The sequence below is a fragment of the Cucurbita pepo genome, chromosome 20 (genome assembly GCF_057944985.1).
Source record: "Cucurbita pepo subsp. pepo isolate OVF chromosome 20, ASM5794498v1, whole genome shotgun sequence".
NCBI classification, from domain to species: domain Eukaryota; kingdom Viridiplantae; phylum Streptophyta; class Magnoliopsida; order Cucurbitales; family Cucurbitaceae; genus Cucurbita; species Cucurbita pepo.
In genome coordinates, this window is record NC_141817.1 from 3,690,153 (window position 1) to 3,704,605 (window position 14,453).

The window sequence follows — 14,453 nt, forward strand, 5'->3', positions numbered from 1 at the left end:
GTCCTCCCTGTGTTTCCCTTTAAAGTTTATAAAACGTGTTTGCTAGAGAAAAGTTTTACACCCTTGTAAAGAATGAGTCGTTTTCCTCCCCAACCGATGTGGGATCTCACCGTTATTTCTTAACCATGGTTAAGTGTCATGGGATCTCCACACCCTTCTAAAGAATGTTTTGTTCTCCTCCCCAACTGACGGGGGATCTCACAGTTATTTCTTAACCATGGTTAAGTGTCATGGGATCTCCATACCCTTATAAATAACTTCATTCTCCTCCCCAACTGATGTGGGATCTCACAGCTATTTCTTAACCATGGTTAAGTGTCATGGGATCTACTATTCAATGAAATTTTCAGATCTCTATTGTAATTGTCTAAGCTCACTGTTAGCTGATTTTATCCTCTTTGAGTTTTCTCTTAAAGTTTTTAAAACGCGTCTATTAGTGAAAGGTTTCCACACCCTTGTAAAGAATACTTCGTTCTCCTCCCCAACCGATATGAGACCTCATAGTTATTTCTTAACCATGGTTAAGTGTCATGGTTAAGACGAAAAACCTCAAGCTTAAGCTAAGGTTAGTGCCTAGCTGTCTACCCTTTTTTTTTCTTTTATAAAGTGAAGTTTTTTTTCTTTTTAAACACAAAAGGTTAAAGCATTGAATGGGTGGGATATTGGAAGTTGATGGCAACCTCAAAGCTAAGTTTAGTGCATACCTAACTCATTCATAGGGTTCAATAATTATGTCTCACTCATAGCAATTTGTAATTAAATTCTGAAAGAAACCAACATTATTTCCCCACCCAATATGGATGACATTGATGCATAGCTTTCTATGACAGATAGACACACATAAAGAGAGAAGGAGATTGTATTCTACTCCAAATATTGGGTTAGTGGGTACCCATGATATCAATACCTATTTTTAAAAAATGAACCTTTTTCTACCTTTAAGGATAGGATTTGAGGAACCCATGGTTTGTTTGCTTAAAAGATGAGTTTTAAGCGAAGAATGAGGAAGAAAGTCGAGTAGTATTCTTACACGGATCGTAGCAGTTTTGGTCGTGGGGATCCAACATAGTCCGTTTTTTTACAGGACCCAGATGAAATCGAAGAAACCCCAGTGATTTTGTTGAAACGTTTATATATTAATTGACAATTTGAACATGACTCAATCGACTTAGATATATATTTTTGAGTTTCGATGGAGAGGTGGGACGTTCCAATCATCAATCCTTATATGTCGTTGAAGTCGAGGAAAGGGTGAGGAAATGGGACATATTCCCTTTTCTTTTGGGTACATTATTGGTAGGGAAGTAATTGAACATGCACGTTTAAGTGAAAGAGACAGCACTATGAGGAGACTTTATAAACAATAAATGCATACCTAAAAGTGGACAAATTTGATTGAATCTTTAACCAAAACCATATGATCTTATGACATTAAAAAATTAGAGTGAATAATTAGAAGTAAATTATAAATATGATTAATAAATGTAGAGGTCAAGTGGTAGTGAACTCACTTTCTTGACTTTACTCGCTTCATATGAAAGACTTCTAATTTTAATTTTGTGAGACAGTTTGGAAGTAATGGGAATTGAAAAGAAAGGCTTTTGAATTCAAAACCGTGTGGGCTAAGTTCTTCACATTGCCTTTCCAACTTTCATTCATTAATATTGGAGTTTGTTGAGTTCATTTAAAGTGAATTGGTCAATGTATTTATTAGGTATGGAAGATTGCTCAAATTATGACCAAACAGCTTTTGTCGGGTCTCAAACAACTTTTGTCGTGTGTCTCGAAGTATTCGTGTATTCTTTCTAAACTTGGATATTACTCTTGTGGAACGGATATCAAGGTATGAATTTGTTATAACGTTGGCGGAAGATTAGTATTTGAAATGATATGGTGATGACCTGGAATGAAGAGATTCGAAAAACGTCATACCCATTATAAGTCTTATAAGTCTCAATTTTCATCCGAATATTAGCCTACTCCCTTATGTATCCAACCACGTAGGAGGATGATTTGACATCCTTGTGAATCAATTGGTATAGAAGGATGATTTGAAATCCTTACAAATCAAGGGATTCCAAGCAGGAGTTAACGTTCAACAATGAAAATCTAACCTCTATCAAAGACATGCCAAAACCAATAAGAGGTTTTGATGGTAGGTATTAAAACGGAATTCTTCATATGAGACTGATTGAGAAAGGATAAGTCGAACCGCACGAAAAGGAAGAGCTTAGTAGTCAACACCTAAAGGAAACAAAATGCTCCTATATGTATTGTACAAAGGGGTAACTAAATGATTATCTATTCTCCGGTCCATGTTTGAATCTGGATCTGGACATCACCGATTGGCGAAGCTCAACTACATTTGGACAATTATACTCAACCGGGCAACAAACAATTTGAGGGATAACAAAGACCCTTTAGAACATACATGCAACACCTTCCACATTCCCCATGAACCCCAAAACACCCCAAGAAGGAAGGAAGAATATAACATAAAACCAGAAAAGCAAATTTTGATCTCCAATTCTGAAATCCAACCCACATGTTATGTTGTGTTCAACGAAAAAGAAAAGGTAACGAATATCATTCACACGTAAATTTTGCTTTCAAGAAAAGAGATATTCTGCACTTCGTGGTGTTACGTTTTACTACATACATAGCCACAGCCAAAGCCAAATCATGTATATTACTTCTCTCTCAAAACATCATGATGCCAAAAGATTTTAGTGTGAGGTTTGTCCTTGAGAAAGTGTTCATTTTTTACCACAGTTGAATCCACGGCACACTGAAAGGACTATGATGAGGATCAACGCTATCAAAATCCCCAAAACGATCAACTTGATCTTCATATTTTGTAGCCACATTTTCCTTCGAATTTTTGTTCCACTGCTCTTGAAGTCTTGCGCCTGTACAACAAACAAAAATCCCCAATTGAAGATAGAAAAGAATGCATATATTGTCATTGGTTCTTTGTAGTCATACAGAAGGTACCTCGAGGGCTTCTAATGGGGGATTGGTTTCTGATGAGAACTTTGGGGATTCATTCCTTACTTGGAACCATATTCGCAATTAATTAACTTATTAACTAACTCGTCAATGAGTTCTGTCAAACTTTGAATTGAATGTGTGACACTATATTTGCAGCTATATTACCAAAAATTATTCGAGTTTCAACAGTTGTGGACATGGTTCAACCAACAAGTGTTGTGTTGTTATTTCCAGTCGAGAACAATGCTCATGTTATAATTTGAATTCCAAAATATTGTTTAATCCATGCACATATCCACGCATTTACCAGGGCAATGGAAAAGAGATGACACAAACCTGGTTATGAAGGTTTTCTGTTTTATCCACTAGAAGTTCTATCTTCTCCCCTCTATCAAGAACCTGCATGAATAAGGAGAATGAATAAGAACAAGGGAATAGCTATCTTCTCCCCTCTTTTAATGGATATGACCGCTACAATAAACAGATAGACAAGTTTTAGACCAATGGATAGAAAAGTCTTCACACTGTGAATTAGCTATCGTTTTGGGCCATTCACTGGAAACATAAAAATGAAAACAGAGAAAGAGAGAACATTAAAGGGGAAAATACCATAAAGATCAGAAGTTGAACAGAGATTTGGCAGAAGCCGCAAAAGAAACATTAAATTCAAAGAAAAGAAAAGGGCTGAGTGAGGCCCTCAATTAGGATCAGACAAATAATAGCTTGCAAATTCTAAGCCCATAGACCGCAGTTTAAGTAGGAAGAAGGGGCACACATTTTCACTTCATATCACAATGACATCTAATTTTCTCATTTGGTCCACAAACTATTAGAGAAGAATGTGCAGCCAGAAGCTGCGAGCCAGAAGGTGAGAATATAAAAGGAAATCTGTCTGAAAATAATCTCTTTAAAAGACAAAACTCCAATTAGATCTACGCACAGGCCCCAATAGGTACCAATCAAATAAACATAGAGAACAATTATTACTAAATCCTCCAACAATAAAGGCCTGATGGAGGTGTAAAAATGCCACAAACTCCTAAACTGTCTTCCCCATCTCAATCTTTCTTTTAAAGAATGTTCTTGTCCATCTCTGTTGAGGATTATTGGGAGTGAGTTTCATTGGCTAATTTCGGGAATGATCATGGGTTTATAAGTAAAGGAATACGTCTCCATTGGTATGAGGTCTTTTGAGGAAGCCCAAAGCAAAGTCATGAGAGCTTATGCTCAAAGTGGCCAATATCATACCATTGTGGAGAGTCGTGATTCCTAACACACTCAAGCACCAAGTAACACAAAGTGGGGTAATATCCCCTCCCACCTAGCCAGAAACAACCTACCTTTACCAACAAAGGCAAGAAGTCAAGCATCAGCAACACGAGCGGGGAAAAAGGGGAAAAAGACACAAAAATAATCCTGAAAGATGCTCACACCAAGGATTTGGAAAGGGTCGAGCCAAATATTGAAGGTTGAGAGAGTAAACCAACAAGTAACATCTATTTTCAATTTCTATTTTTATGCAACACCACGTACCACATTTCAAACCTTTTTCAATAACATCAAGAAAGTTAATCCTCCCGTCACCAAGTAGTCATGTTATAATCGTGACCTTATAGATTTAATGTAATGGCCCAAACCCACCGCTAGCAGATATTGTCTTCTTTGGGTTTTCCCTTTCGAGCTTCCCCTCAAGGTTTTTAAAACACATCTGCTAAGAAGAGGTTTCCACAACCTTATAAAGGGTGTGTTTCATTCTCCTCCCCAACCTATGTAGGATCCCACGGTCCACCCCCCTTCAGGCCCAGCGTTCTTGCTGGCACTCGTTCCCTTCTCCAATTGATGTGGGCCCCCAAATCCACCACCCTTCGGGGTCCAGCATTCTTGCTGGCACACTGCCTCATGCCCACCCCATTTCGGGGCTCAGCCTCCTTGCTGGCACATCGCCCGGTGTCTGGCTCTGATACCATTTGTAATGGTCAAGGCCACCGCTAACAGATATTGTCCTTTTTGAGTTTTCTCTTTCGAGCTTGTCTGCTAGGGAGAGGTTTCCACAGCCTTATAAAAGGTGTTTCGTTCTCCTCTCCAACCGATGTGGGATCTCACAATGATACTGATTGTAACGACCCTAAATTTCCTTATTTAACTTAAGGTCGTTACTAAACATTTAATGCGGAACTAACTTTAATGAACCCTTATCATAAATTCAACATTAATTTCATATCTCATTTATTTCTTGGGAATACACAAAGAAAAGGAGAAAAAACAATACTGAACTAAATGCCCTATATTAACCTATGGCCTATTAAATATAAATACGACTTAACCTATGCTAACCTTTATTTTATTAAATGCAAATACAACTCAACCTATACTAACTTATACTATTATTAAATGCAAATACAATTCAACTTATACTAACCTATACTATTAAATTTGAAATGCGAACCTATCCTATGTCTGTGCCATGGTCTCGAGGTTGCAATGCCTCCATCAGCCTTACCGAAGCACCTTGCCTTTATCTAACAAATGTAGTAGCACAAGACTTGAGTATTTTATAGATACTCCGTAAGTGACGCTAAATTGTTGTACCAAGCTTGTGTATTTTATCGGGGTATTTTAAAAATACACATCCAAGCTGCCCATCAGGATAGTACCGTAGAAAAATAGATTGTTATGATAGGTCTCGTCATTGCTTTCGCATGTTCTTGCATCATACCCCGATAGGGGGTCACTTATTGAGTATTTTTAAATACTCAAGCATCATGCTACTACATTTTTCAAATAAAGGCAAGGCGCCCGTGTAAGGCTGACGGAGACATCGCAACCCAGAAACCGTGGCACATGCATAGGATAGGTTCACATTTCAAATTTAATAGTATAAGTCAGTATAGGTTGAGTTGTAGTTACATTTAATAAAATATAGGTTACTATAGGTTGAGTCATATTTACATTTAATAGCTCATAGATTAGTAAAGGGCACTTAATTCAGTAATGTTTTTTCTTCTTTCCTTTGTATTTGTTTATTCCCAAGATAATTAACGAGGTATGAAATTAATGTTGAATTTATGATAAAGGTTCATTAAAGTTAGTTCCGCATTATATGTTCAAGATTAAATGTTTAGTAACGACCTTAGATTAAATAGAAAAATTTAGGGTCGTTACATCTAAGTACGGCTATTTTCTAGATTTTTTAAGGGGAAGGGCAATGATCGACCCATGACGCAATAAATGAAGGAATAAAAAGACTCCAGAGCCCGAGTCCTTTTACCTCTTAAAAAAGGGTGAAGAGAACATCTTGAAAAATGGCTAGAATAGCAAACAGAAGGAAATCAGATTATGCCTCAAGAGGGGCATTTCAAGGTTGTATGTCATAATCATTATGACATTACCCATACATTCTTTGCTTTTACTGGGAACCAGCACTTCCATTCAAATAAAGTCTAAGATACAAAAGCCAGCGGAATACTATCTCCCCAATAAGATTGATAACTGGTTGAATGAAACGCTAAATTGTTGTACCAAGCTTGTGGACACCTTGACTATTGTCACATGACAATCGCCAGACACTACTAATTTGGTTGCTAAGTAAACTCGTGATAATCCAAAGTGACACATCTAATCCCAAATTAAATTTTATTTTTAATTAATCCCTAAAGTATTGAAAATAAATGAGAAGCACTGCAAAATGTCAAATACTGGAAACACCTTGCTCCAATTACCGCCAGCAAAATAACAGTGGAGAAAGAGTTGATCCTGATCTTCATAGCATACGTACCACGATACACCATTTGAGAGCAAAATGAAAGGACGATAATTGCCTTTAGTTTACTGCTTGTTACAAGAGTTAAGTTATCTTGGGAAAATAATTTAGAGGACTTGAGCTTTCTCCCGTCCAAGATATGGACAGTTTCCAAAAGAGCATTAAAACATGACTTGCCAGAATAGCTTCCGCAACCATCAAATTTCCTAGTTTTGTTAACTCGGAGATTGGCCAAGCATAAACCATGAAGACAATTGAACAATTTCAGCCCATTTGATACATTCTGTCATTAGGTGCCTCTTAAGATAAGGCTCATTCCTAGAGTCCTCAAAACAACAATCAATCACCGTACTCAATGAGTTTAAATGATATAGTCTAGGGAATTGCTCAATAAAGGTCTCCCATCAAAGGTAGCGATGAGAATATGGCCTCTCCTTTCAAACTTTGGCTCGTATCAGCAGTGAGTAATGTGCAACATCTGAAAATGAAGCTCAAAGGATTTTTGACACTAGAAGCATTTTTTCAGCCAGCTCATGGGGATTGAAAAATACTTGTTGATTATCTTATTGCAAAGAGCTTCCAGTTCGTTTTAATAAAACCAACCCCATTTAGCCATAAGCACAAAGTTTCTCTTTCTCTGAGGCTTCTAGTAAACCTTCCAATTGACAAGATTTCCTGAGTATCTATACCCTCCCCGAGAAAGAAATTCCTAATCTTCTTCTCATAGAAAACTACTACCTTAGACCCTAGAAGAAATTTTAAAAAAAGAGAGTGAGCAGGTATACGAGAACAAAATTGCTTTAGCATGCATGAGATTCCCTCCATTGGAAGGCACTACATATCTCCAATATAAAGTTTGATAAGGATTCTTTCTTCCACTAAATTCCAAAACTTTGAAGAAAAGGGATTCCCTCCAGAAGCTAATTCAAGATACATCAAAGGCCAAAAACTATGAGACAGCCCATGATCTCTAAGCATGTTCCTTCACATAGGAGTCGTTGTTATTTACACTAGCTATGACAGATCTAGACAAGTTCAAGTAAGGCTGAAATATTTCAAAAAGAGAAATGGCTAAGAAAGATTGTTGAGCATGTGGGTCTTTACCAGAGTATAGAACGTTGCATTAGCAAATTACAAGTGATTAATGCACACCTTATCCCTGCCAACCATCAAACCTTCAAAAGTACCAAACCACACACCATTATCCAAAAGATCTCTGCTTAATACATCAGCTGAAATCACAAGGAAGCGGTTAAGAGAATTGCTTGCCTAGGAGACTTCCAAAATCTTCAATACAACCTCTAGACTTGCTATTAATAAACAAAAGAGGTGTATGAAATGCACACATGAACCCAAGAGAAGTATTTTGACCCAAGCCCTACTCAACAAAAGAAAGAACTTGCAATAGGAAAACACAATTGACCATGGGGCACAAAGACAATCTTTCCAAACCAAATCTCCTAACTACATAAGTCAGTAGATTTGCTTCCTCGTAATAAGTTGAAGTTTAGGCTCCAAAAGTACGAAACAGTGCCCTTTTCTAGAAGTGGCAGGTCGACCTCAATTAAGGCTGCCATATTCAATACCTCAATATATCATCTTTGCATTGTCAAACTGCCTGCTGCTCAAGTGGTGAAAGTGGTGAAAGAAGTTATTACAATTTTATCATGACAAGGAATACAAGGAAGTAGCTTGCATCTATTTGAAATGTGGTTTTAATACCAATGAAAGCAGGCAACCTGGAAAAGGGAACGCATAGAAGAGGAATGACTTGATCTTGCAAAATTTTGGTGGAGGTCTCCCACTGAAGGAAATTTTTATGGCAAAAAATCATGTACGAAAGTAGTAATATGGAAGGACTACAAATAGGTGCCATTCCAGCATTTCATATAGTCGTGGCCTTCAGGGTTATCATGCTTTTTGACAAACCATGGAAACGTTCCAAAAAAATATTGCTCTTGTTTACAGGTTAAAGTTGGGTGTTGAAACCATGGTTCAAAATATTGATAGAAATATCGATGTCCATGAAAATTTGGAAAATATTTATGAAAATTGCTGACATTGATGAAAGTTTGAATTAGCTCATGAAACTCTAGTGGGGGCTCAATTAGACTATGATTGACCATTTTTAATAACCAAATCAAAATATATGGAAATTTTGGTGGCAACCAGAATTTTAGAAAACTTGGGAGCTAATTCTAAGATTGAGCTGATTGTCCTGAGGATAATCTTTTCATATGATACATTGAGCTGAGGATAAATGTAACATCAAAATTCTAAGATTTGCAGATCTTGGGAGCTAATTGTCCAAAGAAGAATAATCTTTTCCTGGTCTTTCTTAAGAGTGCTATGAACTCTTGTGAAAACTCCAGACTCATCCATGATTTATTCTCAGCTCAATGTATCATATGAAAGAAAAATTGCAATTTGAAAAACAAAATTACTATTTGAAGAACCCTTCTTACTGCTATGTAACCAGATAACAAAGCTCTTTTTTCCTGTCAAGTAATATAAGAGAATCTCCTCCAGGTGTTTACGGGTCATCCCTTCAAGAACAAGGCCATTCCTTTCAATCAACATATCGTAGCTTTCATTTCAATTTTGCTGCGAAGGAAACAGAATAACATTACTCACACTAGAGAGTATTTCTGGATCTCCATTACATTTGGGTACTATGGTAAATAGAACTTCAGACCTCCACAATGGTATGATATTGTCCACTTTAAACATAAGCTCTCATGATTTTGCTTTTGGTTTTCCCAAAATGCCTCATTCCAATTGAGATAGTGTCTCTTACTTATATATCCATGATCTTCCCCTTAATTAGTCATTCCCCTTAATTAGCCATCGTGGGACTCCAACAATGCTCTCCTCAAACAAAGTACACCATTGAGTCTCCCCTTAAACAGTCATATCTATCCATCTAGCACTATTCTAGACAACACCTCTTCTTTGGAGCACATTGCTAGTCCAATAAAACTCTACCACGGATCTTCATTATGACTACACCTTCAAGGCTCACAACTCCTTTGTTTAACACTTGAGAACTTTATTGACATGGCTAAATTAAGACAAAAGCATGACTCTAATACCACTTGATAGGGACAACGAACCTCCACAATGTTATGATATTGTCTACTTTGAGCATAAGCTCTCGTGGTTTTGCTTTTTGTTTCCCCAAAAAGGTCTCATTCCAATGGAGATAGCGTCTCTTACTTATATACTCGTGATCTTCCCCTTAATTAATTAATGCGGGACTCCAACAATGCTCAACAGATGATGTTTCAGCCTACATTTATATTTTTTCAAGTTTTTTTCAAAAATAAAAATAAATAAATAAAAATAAAAAAATCAGCCTACACTTCCTAGTTGGGGTGCGATCATACCAGTATTCCTATAGTTGGGACATTAACCAATAAAAAGATGGTTGGCTAAATATATGTGTGCAGACTACATTTCCAAGATATAATACCTAGTAGACAGCAATCAGAATCCAGAGTAGGATAGGGAGTTTTTCTTTTGGGACGAATCTTATTATACAAAGTTCTTTGAATGACAAGAAGACGACAGAATGGGTTTCTTTATCCCAATCAGTGGCAAGACCATAATCTGGAAAGTAAAAAATTCAGGGGAATCACCCTGCTAATCTATGTTCAATTATTAAATTCAGACTTCTTGTTGTTCCTAAGGAGTTTTCTTTGGCAGGAAATTTAAGATTCCCAAGACAAGTGAAATTACCGGTTTCCCTACCATGACAAGATCAAAAGAACCTAAACCTTGCTTTGACATAAGTACAGACCCATAGAAAGAAGAGCCTCACCAAGGCAGGGGAAACAACCACAGCACACTTCAAAAGGAGCCTTCAACTTATAGTAACCACTTCGTACATACTTTCTCTAATGAGATTCAGTTCTTGTTAAAAATATGCATAGATCAACAATTAGGACCACGCATTCTCATCCCATATTGCAATCATCATGAACAAACCATCAAAAAGTAGTTTCAAACAAACAAAATAAATTTTCTGGGAAATTTTAATCTTGTGTCTGGATATTGTAGATAACTGCAACACATTACAATAGACGTTCTTTACTGACTACACCCACATCTTACCAAAATTAAAGTTTGGAAATAGCTAATAGTATAACTTAAAAGGCATCATCGTATCAACATTGAACCCTACTTAGCAATATGAGCCGAACAAGAAATGCCTTCATTTGGACTCTAGTGTGTTGTGTTAGTGTGATGTGTTATGTTAGTAACAGTAGATTCACATTTTCTTCGACACCACCAAGACATCTGCCCTAGGGAAGCTAAAGGTAATTCAAAAATAAATTTCAAGCAGAAAACAGTGTTCAAAATGTGTTAGAATGTGTGAAATGTTTTAACAATAAGGGGAAAAAAAAGAGAGAGAGATCTATTTTGTTTAAAGAGGGAATATATGGAAGAGGTGGCTAGAGAAAGAAGCCTCAAGGCTAGAAATTTAAAAAATGTTCAAAAAATGGATCAAAAGTTTTGGATCCAATAGACACATCTAGAGAAAGGTTCCAAGATAGTGCGCAAGATAAAAATGAATGCTTACCTTTTCAATATTTTCCATCATAACACCTTTTACTTCTGAAACCTGAGCTTTCACCTTTGCAAGCTTGCTAATTTCTTCAGGATGATCAACACAGTACTGCATATGTTCCTTCAATTTTGACCTACATATAAAAAATTATATTTAATCAATAATGAATACCCTGTACACCATCCTCAGCAAGTAATTTAATCAAATACCCAAATTCCTTGTTAAGACTATTGGCAGGAGCTGTGGCAGCCTTTCCCCCACCATATTTTGACACAAAATCATCCTTAACACGCTCTAAAAAAGCAATAGGCACTTGTCTCCCAGCTGATTCAGTTGCGACTACACAGTATGCTGCAATTTTCAAAGACAGAAGAAAATGCAAGGCTGTTATTTTGGTTAAAGTTCACTAGTTAATGCAATGGTAGGCACACACAGCCAAATATTTCATCTGGAAAAAAATGAAAAAAGGGTGGAAAACCTGAGTTTTCAAGAACTCAAAGAAAACTCTCAGAAGAAAAAGAAGGAAATACAAAAATGTTTACTACTTCATCAATGATAAGAAAAGGAACATTATCGGCAAGTTTTAGCATTTAGCAATAAGAACATTTTCAGAGTCAAACAAATAAGGTAAACTAAAAATTTAAAGATAAGAAACAGTTGACCAGAACGGAAAAAAATCTCAAAGTATACGTCATGGGAAAGGCACATGAAAGATCTGCAGCATTCACAAACACCCCAGAAATAGCAATATATTGTGGGCGCAACCATCTAAGTAGAAACAAGACACAATTTGAATCATCTTGACTCGAAGCTGATACATCCCAAGTCATGATCATACTATCTAAGTCAGATCGTTTCTAAGTGGGGCCAAGTGACTTGTCTATAGGTTTTCTTCATAGGTATCTTGTTTTTGTTCCATCACACGACAAGATGGGTATGCCTCATTCAAGCAGTATCGTGCTACGTTTAGTTTTTGAACCATGTTAGAAGAACATCACGGATTGTTTGTGCTATTGGAGGGTTTCAAAAAGCCTCTTCCTTAATTCTGTCACTTGTTTATTTCTTCGACTAAATATTTGGTCTGCCTATAATATAATGTACATGTCTTTTTATTTATTTTTTTTTTTTTTTATAGAACCGAGCTTTCATTGAGATAAATCTACAAGTCATTTTTCAATCTAACCCAATCATTTGAAGTGTCAATTTTACCCTTTCATTAAGTTTTTAAAATAAATTAATTACTGCAAATAGACATTAAAATATGATTATGCAGGAAAAAAATTATGAGAGCTTATGTAGAAATTTAAATTTTGTATTTTAAAACGTATGAATCAATTATTGAGTATAGTGACATCTCTATTGATTCCATTTTCTACTTCAACAACTGGATGCAACCTAGAAGAAGCAAGTGCTCCTCAGAATTATGTGTGGACATCTCCATATGATTAAATTGGACTATGGGGTTCCCTATTAATAAGTTCGGTTTTATGTCATGTCATTGCTTTGTCAATGAATTTTAGGGTCAATGGCATGAAATACTTGATTGAGAAAACTGACCAGATGAAGAGTGAAATCGACACTTTTAGAATAATATTAACGAAATTAATAGTATCACAAATATTAGGGACAAATTATGTAGACAAAGATCTAAGATAAATTTTGAATGAGAAATTTAATAAAAATTATAAATGAGCAAAATAACTGGATAAACTAGGCTATATTTGAGGATTACCTTCTTTGAACTAAGCCTAAGGAATCGCTAGATCATAACAAATAATCTAGCTCCCTAGAAAGTAAGCATTTTAACCCCTTGACGGCTCAAGATAGAAACAACAATAATTCGTGGAGTTGAACTCTATTGACAAAATAAGAATAATCATAATAATAATTCTCAAAAATACTTTTATCTTCTAGCTAAATCATGCTCCATCTTTAAGATCGTCTATTTTATATAGTAACCTGATTGGGAGCAACGGAAAGCGAGGTCCACAATTCGGCCGGTGAAGAAATATTTAATCGTAAATGCCATAAATGAATCTTGAGCATATCTATGCCTTTTCCGTAATTCTTCAAGACATCGAAGAATTATCATATTCACTTCCAGTGGTAATAAATTAAAAACAGGAGACAGAATAAGCAATGTAAGAAGAAATGGATGCTTGATCAATATTCTCAAATTTCTCAACATCCAAACAAAAGTTTGAAACGGTATTAATGACGGATCGGGATTCTTTGAAAACAAAAATCAGCTAAAGAAGCAAAAACATCCCTACAAGCATCATCTCTTAACAAATCACAGCCAGAATCAAAACACGATGATAAACAATTGCAATGAAGACAGCAGAAGAAGAATAAAAAAATAAAAAAATAAAAAAATAAAAAAATAAAAAAATAAAAAAAAAAATCTCAAAATTCAACAACGAAGAAAAAGAGGAAACGAGAAAGACTTACTGTAACCGTTATCGACGAGATAATTGAAGGTGTGGCCATCGCAATTGTAGGTGAATTTGTTATTGGCAGTAGGCAATTTCTGGAGGCACTGAAAAGCAATGGAATTAAAATTCCCACTGTACTCGGTATACTCAGAGAGAATCACGGTACCGCGAGCAACAAACGCGTAGATCAGAGACTTCTGCGCCATGTGTAAGAACGAAGCACAAATCTAGGGCTTCGAAAAAATAGTGGATCGAAAAGGAAAATCCTCGCCGTTTCAACAGGAAATCAAAAGAAAACCAAATCCCTTCTCTCTGGAATCCGATTTTGGGAAGAGAAGAAGGGGGGGAAGCGAGGAAAGGTTCTTATGAAGAACAAAAGCAAAGGTGAAACCGGCAAGAGGAGAGAGAAAGATAGAGAGAGAGAGAGAGAGAGTAGAAAAGAAGAAAAGAAAAATGATTATGGTTCAAAGGCAGAGAGAGAGAGTTGAACTGTTGAAAGATCCATTTTTGGTGAAGGTTTGAAAAGTGACAGACGACCCAAATGCAAAGAACAATAACTCCACCCACTCCATTTTAAATTTTTATTACTTATATCCATCCATTCTGAAAGTGTCCAAGTGGACAATAATCATGGGTTTATAATAAAAGAATACACTCTCCATTAGTACTAGACCTTTTAAGAAGTCCAAAAGCAAAG

General features: G+C 36.2%; 1 protein-coding gene across 1 annotated transcript; it reads right to left on the reverse strand.

Moving 5' to 3' along the window:
- Positions 1-2,491: 2,491 nt before the first annotated feature.
- Positions 2,492-14,252, reverse strand: LOC111782992 (vesicle-associated membrane protein 722). The gene is made up of 5 exons (XM_023663855.2): positions 13,773-14,252; positions 11,531-11,672; positions 11,334-11,454; positions 3,328-3,390; positions 2,492-2,909 (listed from the first exon to the last, which is right to left on the reverse strand). The coding sequence occupies exons 1-5, from the start codon at positions 13,960-13,962 to the stop codon at positions 2,757-2,759; spliced, it is 669 nt and encodes a 222-aa protein (XP_023519623.1). The 5' UTR covers positions 13,963-14,252; the 3' UTR covers positions 2,492-2,756.
- Positions 14,253-14,453: the final 201 nt, after the last annotated feature.